At 40.4% G+C, this 14,460-nt stretch overlaps 1 protein-coding gene across 1 annotated transcript in view; it reads left to right on the top strand.

The window, feature by feature from the left end:
• The window catches only part of YJEFN3 (YjeF N-terminal domain containing 3), a 251,439-nt gene that overhangs the window by 219,095 nt on the left and 17,884 nt on the right, over positions 1–14,460 (top strand). Inside the window, exons 2-3 of the mRNA XM_082268216.1 lie at positions 252–360; positions 3,602–3,712. Of these exons, the coding sequence (XP_082124342.1) occupies positions 252–360; positions 3,602–3,712 (220 nt within the window). The remainder of the gene's footprint in view (positions 1–251; positions 361–3,601; positions 3,713–14,460) is intronic.

Genomic DNA, 14,460 nt, shown 5'->3' with positions numbered 1-14,460 from the left:
GTCTCAGATGGAGGGTGACACTTTTTGGCTCATAGTATGTATACTTCTTCTAGGCCAGTATTTTTCCTCACTGCAAGTGGCATCCATGCCCTTGAGCAAGTATGCAGTCTAGAGGTCAGGAAATGACAGCTTCTACCAAAGTCGTCTCATGAAGAAATTTTGCTTTGGGACAGATATACCAATGTTATAACTGCCTAATTTAGATGATGTGAAAGGAAGCACAAACAATAAATTGTTATTTCTTTTTCTAGTAAACAGGAAGCAGAAGCCTTAGAAACAGAATTACTGGAAGATTATCGTTTTGGGAAACAGCAGTTTATCGAAATACTGGGGCACAGCTGTGCAATGGCGGTAACTAAGGTATGTTGTGTCAACAGAACAAAGCAGATGTGTTTCTGTACTTTTTTTAAATAAAGTTTTATTAATTTGTCATCCATAAAAAAACAAGGCATAGTTCACAAAACAGTGCATTTATTAGGACATTGTGGAAAATTAGTCTTTCAAACAGTGAAAGTAAATCACGTGAACAAGGGGACACAAGTGAAAAAAGGGGAAGGGTTGCTCTGTATAAAAAGAGGTAACTAACTGAGGTATGGCCTGTTTTAAACCAGTCTTCACTTGTCTACATTAAGGCCTCATGCACACTTGGGCTCTTGTAAACATTTTTTCCCCAGCAGAAGAAAAGCCGCTTCAAAAACGCACCCCATACAGTGGTAAATTTTTGGCCTGTAAGGGTTGCTCAGCAACCAATCATTGTTTGTGAGATCAATGATATGTCCAGTCCAAAGTTTTATTTATGAATCCTAATAGTATTTTCTAATGACTCGGAAGCTCATACCTCCATTGGTTTTTAGTGCTGGTTGGGACTTAGAGTTGGATTTGGGGCTTTTTATCTTTACAAGATATAATTTATGAACTTTAGGGATCTGATCAACCTTATGCATTGTGAAATTGGCATCATCTAAATAAACAAAATACAAAGTAAAACATTAATTTTGATGAGTCCAGTGCAACCAGACCAAAACAATTTAGGGTTACCCCTTCTGCATAGTTTGCATACAATCTGGTTGTAAGGGGGCTGGGAGTTACGTCTAAAAAGATTTTCGTACTAAGCTGTCAATTGCTAAGTATTTAAATGTTTCCTCTCGCAAAGCAAATGGTAACTGTGATTGTAGGTGGGAGACCTTGGAGGGGGAGAGCCTGCTGTTAAAATGTCAGAATTACAGTAAGTTGATTTTGAAATTTAAGAAGAGGCTGAGTCTATTGAATCAGTGCTTTAGTATGGGAGAATTCATGCTGGGTTACAACGCAGGTGGACAGTTTTTAGACAGTTTTTAAACAGTTTGTTCTATGCACAAGCCTAATATTTTAAATTTTGGAGTATTGTGGCTAGGAAAGGCTCAAGGGGCATAACTAAGAGCAGAGGGACCAATAGACAATCATAACTGTTGCTGAGGTAAAGTAAGCCTATTCATTCTATGTAGCTGTAGGGTGCTCATAAAAGGCCGTAATCCTTGGGTGTATGTTTATGTCCAGGCCAATGTGTTGCAAAATCAAGAGCTTAAAAGACAGTCTACATGGTTAGATGCCTTTTTGCCATTAGTGGATAGAGGAAGTTAGGGTACTTTGTATATTTAAGCATAGTGAGTAATTAACATTGATCACAGGGAGCAAGGCTGGGCTTCCCTCCCTTAAACAGAGCCAACTTGGTCTAAGTAAATCCAAGAGGGTAAGAATGAATTGAGGTGAGAGGCTATAATCTTTGTATTTATTCTTGTGCTGATATTAATCAGGGCAATTGGGCATTTCAAGGGTGAATGACTTGGTCAGGTCTGGTTTACACTGCTGCGACTTCAAATTCAACATCCCAGCGCAACTTCGGCATGACTTGCATACGACTTCGTTAGCAGAAGTCAATGCAAAAAGTCAAACCAAAAGTAGTTCAGGAACCTTTTTTTAAGTCAAAGTGACTCAAGACTCACTATTAGAACGGCTCCATTGTACCTAATGGGGTGCGACTTATCATGCCACTTGTGCTCTCAAAGTTGGAGCACGTCACACCAGTATGAACTGGGTCTAAAAAAAGGAAGTAAAGAGACAGGATCTAATCAAATAGCTTATAGTATTTACCCGTGTAGCCATCTGGGTGTCAGGGTGCCAGGAAACCAGACCACACGGGGATGCAGGTAAATAAAGAAGTTTATTGGAGCAAACAACAATAAACGCACAGCAATAGTGGGGAAGTGAGAGCAGGAACAAGCCGGGGTCAAGACCAAAAGCGGGTAGTCATCCAAGCTGGGGTCGAGTCCAGAAGCGGGTAGTCTGCCTATGCCGGGTCGTCTGCCGATGCGGGGTCGAGAGCCAGGAGAGTCGTCAGCCAAGCCAGGTCATACACGGAGGAACACAGAGAACAGAAGACTGCTAGCAGGGCTGCACCTTGGAGCACAAACACAAGGGCATCAGATGATAGATATAGTCAGGTGTGCAGCATCATCACTGTGCAACACGCAGGCAGCAGGCAAGTGATGATGCAATCTGAATTTATAAGAGGCAGCAGTCTGCACATGTCCAATATGGGTGCCAACAGGAGGGCAAGGTAAGACCTTGACAGATACATCCAATAAAAACTATAGTGTAGTATATCACATAAGGGACTACTTTATTAAAACAAGATTACTATGTATTCATAAGAAGAGTGCACTCTCGAATCCAGTGCACTGAATACAGATGCTTGTTATATATATATCAGGACATTGCCCTCTTAAGTTAAAAACATCCGTCCAGTGGAGAAGTTAGAATGGCCGCTAGCCAACTTCCGGGCATGCTGATGTCACATGGCTCCACCCCTGAAAGGTTTCATCATGTGACACAGTGACTTCTTCTTGATTTCCCTATGAAGAAATCACTGTCACGTGGCGAAACGCGTCAGTGGGTGGAGCCACGTGATGTCAGCAAGCCTAGGAGTTGGCAAGCGTCCATTTTACATTCTCCACTGGATGGATGTTTCAACTTAAAGCGGAGTTCCACCCAAAAGTGGTCCTGACCCCCCGACATGCCACATTTGGCATGTCATTTTTTGGGGGGGGGAGCGGGTACCTAGTTTTGACAGGTACCCGCTCCCACTTCCGCTCGGAGCGCCGCGTCGCCCTGAGCGGAAGTTCTCCTCTCCCCCTCCCTCCCTGCAATCTTCTGGGACACGTCAGAGGTCCCAGAAGATTGCCGGCCAATCACGGCGCGCAGTGCGACTCGCGCATGCGCAGTGGGTACCCGGCTGTGAAGCCGCAAACTGTAACAGCCGGGTGCCCACAGCAGTGATGCCGGCGCCGAGGGAGAGGATCGAGGCTTCCGGCGGCCGCATCGCTGGACCGTTGGACAGGTGAGTAAATGGCTGGAACTCCGCTTTAAGAGGGCAAGCACTTTTATATGTGTAATGCTATTTTAATATCTGCATGATGTATAGATTCATACTATACTGATTTTAGGTATTTGGCACATATTTTTTGTTGCACTGCACTTTTTTGTTATGATTTTTTCTTTGAAAAACACATCTTTGTTGTATTCCATGTAGATAACGTTTTTTTTCTCTTTCTTTTTTTGCCAGGTGTACCCACTGAAAACTCTTCCTAAGAAGCAACCAACAGTTTTGATTATCTGCGGTGCAGAGGAGAATGGTGCTATTGGCCTTGTCTGTGCTCGACACCTTCGTACTTATGTAAGTGATTTGAGTGGATTGGTAAAATCTGCCTGATAATGTGAAAAAATTAAGGTTCTCTATTTTCTTTTCTTCTTCATTTTGACATTCTAAGTTTAACTTATTGGAACTCATGCATACAAATGGATATAGAGTTAAATAAAAAATGGTTTGCTGCCTCAACACCTATTCATCTGTCTTCTTTGGTTTACTCAGGCAAGCTCTCCACGTTCTTTTGTTGTTGCTAAAGGGGTTGCTGTTAAACCATGTTTTCTTAGCCATAATGGACCTTGTTAGGTGCATTTAACACGGGCAATGTAGTGTGGCATACACGGAAAGGCAGGAGCTCCTTCAAAATCTGTTGGATACACTAAATCAGACTTCAAACAAAGGCATTTAATTCATTACATATTCTGTCAAGAAGAGAATGTTCTCTCTAATCCGTTTAAATGTTCTTTCCCTTCTGCTCTTCCTTTTACGTCCATCTTACCTAAAGTACAATGCATTCATTTTTTTTGTCTTGTCATTTAAATTATTCAACTTTTTTGTAAATTGTTAATGTCTGTGACACATGCTGCTTATCTGGACACATGGGGCAACCATGCTTGGCACAGCATAACCAACAAACACACCTGGGGTTTTAGGGAGCAGGTGCAGTCTCTCTCTTGTCCCAGCTGAGAAATTATGTTTTTAGCATGGAAGGCACTACACCAATTAATCACATTATCTTTACTAAATTATTTACCACTTTGCTACTGCACTCTAGTCAGATCTGCCACTGTTTAATCTGGTGTTTGGGAGCTAATAACTCACGCATTTCTTCCTGCATCTAAAGGTTGGCAACTCATCATGATATTTACTGTATAGTTCTCCATCAGCTACATGGCTGATGCTTTGCTATGCCTAATGATACTTCTTAAAAGCATTTTTATTTTTCACATACTTTTATTAGCAGTAGCTGACAGAATTGCGTACCGGTGATAGAAATTACAGCTACGGTCCATTAGAAGCCCTTGTTTTGCTGAAGTATGTGCAATATTGTACAGTGATGGAATGTATTATACAAGCAGTCAACATCTTGATGGGGGTCACAGGTAGTAAAACACTATCATCAAGACTGAAAAACAAAGCGTCCCTGTATACAGCCCTGTACCATGCAGAGTTTCAAAAAAACTATTCACAGTAAATATCTTTTGAAACAAAAGAGCAACCAAAACATTAGAGTGACAAATTGTTAAAAGGGGTTGTCGTTGTCATGTACCCATTGGAGAGATCATTTCCCTGGTGTCGATTTTTTTAGCACTTATAGGAAGCAGTGACATCGCCCCCTCTGACATATGACACCCAGGACTAGTGATTGTCATATGCACCCCTATACCAAGATGAATCAGGTATTTAGAATAGCCCGAAGCAAAAAAAAAAATAAAAATAAAAAAAGCGCAGGGCCAACAGGACAGGGTAAGAAGGCAAGGAAAGGATTCATTTAAGTAAAGAAAGTTTTTGCCCCTTTGGGATTGGTGGGCTTCAGTGGGGGGGACTGGGGATATCAAGTAGGAGGGCTATAAATCTTCTCTTCATCTTGGAAGAAGACACGTGGAGGAAGAACGTTCCCGCCCGCCCGCACCTGTGAAGGTGCAGTTATTCCTTAAGTGGTAATCTTGCCATGGCGGTTGGGGTCTTTGGAGGCATTTTAAAATCTGCTGTGATTATTATATGGGGACCCATCTGAGGAAAGACAGTTAACGGTGGCTTAACTAGTAAGCTAAACTGAGAGGTATCTGAAGAATGTTGAGGTTGTCCCCGAGCCGGTGCGGTGCGGCTGGGGACCATGGAAGTAGTTATGCAGATACCAACATGGATATTTGATAATTAGGGCCTCTAAAGATCAGCAACCTTATGTTTATTGTTATGTCTATTGTTATTGGATTATTTAATGTTGTTCCTGTTTTTAAGGAACGTTTGTTTTATTTAATTGGGTAATAAATGGTGTCTTGGTTGTTATTTAGTTTAGTTGGGGGTATTAGAGTGTTATAGGCCAGTGGCCTTTATTTCTGGGGGGTGCTGATTACATCTATAGTGCCTTAAGCCCGTACACACGCGTCGAAAATTGGCAGGGAATTTTCGTCCAACGTCCGATCTGCCGATTTTTGGCTTGTTAGTATGATGCTTCCGACAACCGACTCCGACTTTTCGGCCGAAAAAAAAATCTGGTGTGCAGACTATAAAATTTTTGTTGACCGTCAAAACACGGCCAATTTTCGTGCAGTCAGTACTGATTTCGACAGGGAAAAATCTTATGAGCAAGTCTAGGCATGCTCAGAGAAGAAAGAACACAAAGAAATCAAACCAACACATGACATCACTCCTGAAATAGATTTTTGTTGGGTGAGAAAATTTGTGCGCAGTCTAGGCACATTCCAACCAACAAAACACCACTCTGGACAAAAGATGGACGATCGGTCGGCCGATAATCATTGCGTGTGTACGGAGCTTAAGTCAAGTGCTGGCTGAGCTAGGGGTGTGCAAGATTTCACAGTCACTGTCTCTTGGCCTATTTAGGGCAAAGTGACAGTGTTTCTTTATGTTAGCTGTCTATATTTCCAGAGAACATTTACCATTCTTACATATTGAGAGAACAATGCATTTTAAAGGTTTTTATTTTATTATTCTGTTTCATTTATTGTGAATAGTGTTTGACAACAGTGGTTGAAGCAGATCTGCACTGGGGAAAATAATTATTTGATCAACTGCAGATTTTGTAAGTTTGCCCACTTACAAAGAAATAAAGGGTCTAAAATTGTTATCACAGGTCTATTTTAAATCATAGAGACAATATATCAACCAAAAATCCAGAAGAAAAACATGATACAAATGTTAAAATTTGAGTTTTAGTTCAGTGAGTAAAATAGGTATTTGATCCCCAAGCAAAACATGACTTAGTACTTGGAGGAGAAACCTTGTTGGTAGGCCAGGCACAGAGGTAAGATATTTCTTGTAGTTGTTTACCAGGTTTGCACACATTTCAGGAGGGATTTTGGTCTGCTCTTCTTTACAGATCTTCTATAAATCTTTAAGGTTTCATGGCTGTTGCTTGGCAACTCAAAGTTTCAGCTCCCTCCATAAATTTTCTATAGGATTAAGGTCTGGAGACCTCTCCATGATCTTAATATGCTTCTTCTTGAGCCACTTATTTGTTGCCTTGGTGGTATGTTTTGAATCATTGTCATGCTGGAAGACCCATCCATGACCCATCTTCAGCTTTCTAGCTGAGTGAATAAAGTTCTTATCTGAAGTTTTTACAATGCATGGCCCCGTCCATTGGCCCCTCAATATGGAAAAGTCACCCTGTACCTTTAGCAGAGAAACCGCCCCAAAGCATAATGTTTCCACCTCAGTGCTCGACTGTAGGGATGGTGTTCCTAGGGTCATAGTCAGTATTTTTCTTCCTCCAAACACACCGATTCGAGTTAAGGCCAAAGAGCTCAATTTTGGTCTCATATGACCACATAACTTTCTCCCAATCCTTCTCTGAATCATTTAGATGTTCATTGGGAAACTTTAGACGAGCCTGTGCATATGCCTTCTTGAGGAGGGGGACCTTGCAGGCACTGCAGGATTTCAATTTATGGCGGCGCATTGTGTTACCAATGGTTTGTTCAGTAACTGTGGTCCCAACTGCCTTGAGAATTTTTACAAGCTCTTCCTGTGTAGTTCTGGGCTGATCCCTCACTTTTCTTATGATCATCAATACCCCATGAGGCAAAATTTTGCATGGAGCTCCAGACCAAGGGCGATTGATTATTTATATTGATTGGTTATTTTTTCTTTCTTCCAAATAATCGCTACAGTTGTCTCCCTCTCACCAAGCTTCTTGCTGATGGTCTTGTAGCCTATTCCAGCCTTGTGCAGGTATACAATCTTGTCCCTGATGTCCTTTGACAGCTCTTTGGTCTTGCCATGATGGTGAGGTTTAAATGGAAGAAACAGATTCTGTGGACAGGTGCCTTTTATACACATAACTAGTCGTTAGGAGCACCTTCTTAAACTGACAGGACTAATCTGTGTATCACAGGAGCACATACAGGCACTGTAGACAATCTGTGGGAGACATAATTATTGACAGGAGATCAAATACTTATTTTATACACTGAAATGCAACTCAGTTTATAACTTTTGTTTCTTTTTCTGGATTTTTGGCTGATATTCTGTCTCTATCATTTAAATTATACCTATGATAACAAATAGAGACCATTCATTTGGTTGTTAGTGGGAAAACTTACAAAATCTGCAGGGGATCAAATAATTATTTTTGCCACTGTATATACAGGGACACTTTGTTTTCAGTTTTGAGTGTATCATAATTTCTATGCAGCATGACTAGGGACTTATGTCAGTGGGCTGCTTGCTTGCTTCAATCGGCCTTCGCATTGCCATATAAGTCTATAGGAATGAAAAAGCAGCCAAAAGTCCAAAGGAGGTAAACTGTTGATCAAAAGTACCTCTCAGTATATTTTGAATGATATTCTAAATGCCTAAGTGTCATAAGCCTCACAAAATAATGCCATCAGCAAAAGCCCAGGCCCTTAAACTATTGTAATGTATAGTGGGGTACACACTAGTAGAAAATCTGCAGAAAATTCCCGTCCGAGGTAAAATCGTACGATTTTCAGCTAGTGTGTACACAACTTTCAGCAGCCGATGCCGACATTTTCAACGAAAAAAAACGGAGGGACAAACACCAAAATTTTTATCGTCCGTCGACAGAAGACCAATTATCGTTTAATGTGTATGCAGTATGTCCACGAAAAATCGGATACGAAAGACCACGCATGATCTGAAGTTGCTGACGACCTGGAAGTCTAGGAACAAATATCCCAAAAAAAAAAAATCGGACAAGAAATTTTGTGAACATTATGCACTCTCAACTAAAAACTGTTATGACCGCTGAGCATGAGAGAGAAAAATCTGAGGATATTTAGTCCAATTTTCGTCAAGTGTGTACGAGCCTTAAGCCAGAACAAACCCCACCTGAGTAATTCAGTCACCTTAGTCCAATCACCATGAATTGTGTCAAGGCAGATGCTGATTGTCCAAGAACAGCGTTAGGTGTAAAAGTTTGTAAAACCACCCTTTTTTGTTTGCATAATCTCATCACCATAATGCCATGTTCTGGGTAGGAATTAATGGTTCAAATTACATGACTAAGGGTGTGAATTGCTGTCAGCTTGTTAGAGATTCCATTGTAGCATGGCAACAAAGGTTATGCTCCCTGATTGGTGGAAAGTTCTCCCCAAAAGAAAGGGCAATTGTTGCTGATATGTGAGGCCTGCCATGTGATTGCTCAGTGAAGTCCAAAGTCCAGGGAGAATTCCAGTGCTCTGGGAAACTTTATTTAAAGTTTAATGTGGAGAAAAACTGCTACATGGTAAGCAATACATTAGCCAGAGTTGAGAAACACTTTTCCCCTAAAGTAAAAGACTGGTTTGATGAGCAAGATATTAAGTTCTGCGTTGGAGAAGATTTTAGTAAAAATTCCTGAACATAAAGTGCAAAATGCAGTGAGCATTGGCGTCGTATTGTGGAAAAGGTCTGAGTGTTGAATTTGTTTCCTTCCTAAAAAAGGGGCTTATTGCTGTTTCTGCTTTAGGAATAATGCACAAACATGGACTCTTCACAGCAATGTCACCATGACTCAATCAGGGGGACATGTACCTGTATAGCATAGTCTCTAGAAGACTCTATACCACAGAGACTCTAGCTGAAAATCACTACTTCAGTAAAGCATTTAAAGCGGAGTTCCGGCCTATTTTTCAACTTTGCATTTTCTGTTGGCATAAAATAACCTGAAAAAGAATTGGATAGTTATTATTATTTTTTTTTTTTTGCTTCACTTACCTTATTTTTTCAGAAAATTACCTTACCTTCCTTCCACTTCCTCCGTCTGTGGCCGCGGCCCCACAACGTCACTTCCTTCTTTGCATTGACTCCTGGGAGATGAGCGTCATCGTCATCGATCCCAGGAGTCAATGTGCCTGCACCGGAGTCACTCATCACTTCCGGTGCAGGCGCATCATTCACTGCTGAATAGCTTCTAGGCATGCCCAGAAGCTGTTCAGGGATGACGCGCCTGCCCCGGAAGTGACAAGCAGGGCATTCTGGGACTCCAACGTCACCGAAGAGGACACGAAGAGGGACGCTCCGGCTTCAGCTGCCCATACCTGAGATGGCAGCGCTGGACAAGACATTTTCAAGGTAAGTATTTCTTCTTGCAGGTAAGTGAAACAGGGGACAGTTCAGAGGCTATCGTTGCTTAAATGCACTAGCCATGACTGTCCCGGGGGTATTTTTAGGTAAAAAAAAATGTTCTGCCCGGAACTCAGCTTTAAGAACACAAACAGCTACTTGTGATTATCCTCATAAACCGCACCCTTTTTAGTGAAGTCTAGTGTTTATCTCTGTAACACAGGCAAACAGCTGGAGGGATCCAAGGTTCAAGGACAAAAGGTCATCCCACTGGAACTGAAGTAAGTTAGTAGCAATTGGGAAGGGAGCTCCCACAGTAGGTGGGTCACTTTCCCAGCTACCTCTGCCTCATCAGGAGTTGCTTTCTGAGCTGCTAAGGGAGGGAAGCTGATGAACATACTGCATCTACCCTTGGTATGTCTAGGATACCAGAGAATTGAGGAAAAATGAATTAAAGGGGTATATGCCTGCATCTCAGCATTTTGCTTAAATGGCTATTCTGCTGCACACCTACACTTTAAACAGAACATTAATCTATTTTAAAAAAGACACAACCAATTAGGATGCTTGGCATATCCTGAACAAAGCTGTTTATAAATGGAATACCAGAACTGTATATGTATTGAAGCAGTTTTAAACTAAGGGAAGGTCTAAACTTCCTCTGAACCAAGATGCAAGTCAGATCAGCAGCTACAGGAAGTTTTTAATGGACATTATTGCTGCTGCTGCAAAATGTTCTTTCAGTTTCCAAAAATAAGGGCTTACATACTAAACTGTGAATGTTTAAACAATGTGTTAACTGCATGCATACTTGCAATTGTTTTGTTTCTGTGGTATTGATTTAAGCATATTATCTTTTCTTTATTAGGTCTAAGGTTAAAATCACATTTTAAGAAACATTCATATTGTCAATTTATTTAATAGGGCATTATGGCCACTGGACATATTTCCTATGATACTAAGTGCCATCTGGTAGCCTTACTGTGGTATTTTCCCCATTAATACAGTTTTTTAAAGAATACCATTTGTACTACAGAGAATATAGCCTGAAAATATTAAAATTTGCCATAATCTTACAGAACAAATTTAAATTGCAGTTACAATGGACAAACAGCTATGCACATTTTTTTCATTATTACTGTACACTCCTATTATTTAGAAGCCAAAAGTTACTTTAGAAAAGCAAAAAGCTGTGAATGGGTATTAGTACTTGAACGTGTCTACAGCAGCTTTGCCAAACAAAGCATTATCCATTATATCGTTAGTGCTCTACTTCACCCTTTCACTGTTTCGTGATTTTTAAATTTGATTTAATGTTTTTGCATACTTAGCACAATTTTGGACTGAGGATTACTTAAACATTGTTTTGGGGGGCGGGATTCACTAAATCCTTAGCAACACTTTTCTGGTGGTATGGTCCCTTTCAAAATGTCCTGCTGAAAATTAATTCATGAAAGTTTTTATGACAGTTTAATTACCAGTTTCAACAAGTACAGCATATTCAGGTAGGTCCAAATTGCGTCATGTTTACAATGTGCAAAGGGCTGCAACAAATTAAAAAATAATTACCTACAGTGGACAATGATACTGCAGATAATAATAATGGAGGTAACTAATGTAGCACCCTCCTAGATAGGTGCTAGGATTAGTTAGATTTAGTGCTGGCTTACTGTGTTCAGTTGAGCTGGGAGTGTTTTCATGGGTAAATTTAGCTTACCCCGCTATAACCGATATGGTTGTAATCATTGCGTTTGGTGAATTTATTTGAGCTCACTGTAACCAGTGTAGCTGAATAATTAGGTCAGTTCAGTGTTCTCAGTTGCTGCTAGTATGATAGCTCCCTCTTCTTTCCAGAGAGCTGTTTGCTGCCTCCGCAACCACAGTCACTCTGACTGTGATTATTCGTATTCTTTGCTATTAACTCATCTTTTAGCATGCAGCCACAAGAAGAGGGAGTCCTTGTTCCCCTGAAACACGTTGGCTCGATGTACTTGTTTCTAGGAATGCACAGATACCAGTATCAGTATCGGTGCCGATACCAGGCATTTGAGTGAGTATTGGTTCTCGCCAAGACTCTCCAGATACCAAAACTGATACTTTGTGGTGCTGAAAACTAAACAGATGATAACATTAGGTAAATAGATCACAAGCCCATGCAGGGAGATGGTAGTGTGCCAGTGAGGCACTGTGACTCACGGGTTCCATTGTTGACTCTGCTAAGCCTGGTGGAGTGAACGGCTACTTTTAACCAAGGAGCTCCTGGTGGCAGGTGGTGAGCTGACGAATAACAGATCATTTGGCTCTCCCTCGTTGTTTGACCGCACAGTACTATCTTCATAGTGGAGCACTTCCGCTCGCTCCCGGCGTTCCCCCTGGCCGGCGGTGACGAGCCCTTACTGCAGCTGTCACTTAAGCCCAGGACACATGGCGGTAAAGGTGGTGGTTAACTCAATTACAGGTTCGTAAAAGAGATTTGGCAGCTTTATAGCTGTCCAAATCACATTCATGTGAACACTGGCTGCTATAAGTAAAAATGTAAACAATATATAGCAGCTGGATCTGCTATCTGTTTACATGCTGCCTCTGCGGCCAACTTAACAGTTATGTCCTCAATAGTTTAAGAAGATCTAAACCCAAAATCAATTTTCCACTGTGTTTGGCTTCATTCCTCACTATATACAGTTTCTTAAGCAATTCATTTTTGTGAAAATGTCTTACCTGCCTTCCTGCCAGTGGCAGCACTTACTGTTGCAGGCTGATATCCCTAATCTCCTGCCTTGTAACTAGCAGAAGCGTTTTCAGCCTGATATGCAAGTTTGTTTAGCTGCCTGTTGGGCTGCCTACTTGGTAGGCTGTCCAGTGGCCAACTAAAGAGGTACACTAACAACGATACTGCTAATTGCGAACCAGTGGCTTAGCATTGACAGCATGCAACAGGGCGTGCTGTTACTGGGAGAATCTACAGGTAAAAAACATTGCAACATATATGCAAAAACTATTTGTTCAAGAAAACTTTATACAGTGAAGCATGATGCCAAACATACTAAAAAAAATTGATTTAGGGTTTCCATATGCATTACGTGTAAGTTCTCTTTCAGTTTTTAATGTAATTTGAATTATTTATTTTCATGTTCATATCTAAAGAATACATATAAAAAAAGATTTCCACTAACGACCTGCATTTTAGCTTTGCCTGTATTCAGAAACAGAAAAGCAGATACTCTAGCTGGCAGACTTTTCCAAACACATAGCATTCCAGTCTCTTCTGCCACACAGACAGATTCTAAAATAACTATGGTGTGATCTTATGTAATGATAAAAAAAAAGAAAAATGCAAAAAGTGAGAAAAAAACTCAGATTTATTTAATTTTCCACCTAGTAAAGCAGTTGGGCACGTGAAAAATTTTCATAATAAAATTTCAACTTGAGTTATAGGTTTCCAAAACTGCTTCTGAAATGTAGTACTGTACTAGTATAAAACATACCTTGACCACCCTGCAGATATGTGAAGCAGTGGATCCCTGTTGGGGCAATTTTGGAGGCCATCCGGGGCTACTAGGGGACCCATGTCACCTACTTATTTACTTATTTATAATAGGTACACACAGTATATAGTACCAACAGTTTACTCAGTGCTTTACATATATAATGTACAATGTACATTTACATCAGTCCCTGCCCATACCACTGCTGTTGGATCTTGGGCTTATGTGGTACACCCCCAGAAATGTTACTTTGTCTTAATCATACTTTGTACACCCAGGGCTGCTCTGCCTGACAAAATAATTGAAATCAGTTGTTGCATTGCAAAAGCTCATGTGTATATGTAGCCTACATTATTCTAAACACAGCAAAATGTAAACAAAGGGTTTGGGAAACAATAGGATATTTGTAAAAAGCAAAGAATTCTGCACTTAGATGTAATTATTACTAGTAAGACAGCAGCCAGCACTACAGGTACTAATATTAACACAGTGAAAGTTATAGCAAAGTGCAACACTAATAAAAATATCAAGATTAATTACATTTACATGTCATCAAATATGTAGTGAAAACTAAAATCACCAACAAATAAAAGGGTCCAAACCGTTTAGAGTTCAGAAAAAATTGTGTAACAAGTAATTTAAACAAATGAGCAAATACATATATGCACACGGTAAATATTACTTACATATAAAAGCTCCATCAAAAAAAAAAAAATATATATATATATATATATATATATATATATATATATATATATATATATATAAAAAAAAGAGTCCTTGCACTGTGCAAAATAAAGAAAGTGTGTGCGACAATCCACCTCAACGGATGTGCAAACAAGTATCCTGAGTGCACACTTGATGAGTTCCCTGCAGAAACCTTTTCTCCTTAGAAACAGGAGAAGAAAGGCCTTCACCTGAACACCACTTGTGTATATAAGTTAATTTTACAGCAAGAATAGCAAGACCACCTATGATGGATGGTCTAAACACGCTCATAATATGATTTCTGCAGTAACGGAACCACTAGATCTCCAAAAG

The sequence above is a fragment of the Pelophylax lessonae genome, assembly GCF_965119305.1.
Source record: "Pelophylax lessonae genome assembly, chromosome: 1".
In the NCBI taxonomy this organism is placed as follows: domain Eukaryota; kingdom Metazoa; phylum Chordata; class Amphibia; order Anura; family Ranidae; genus Pelophylax; species Pelophylax lessonae.
Note: the sequence above shows the minus strand (reverse complement) of the source record. Positions and strands in the feature narration are given on the sequence as shown.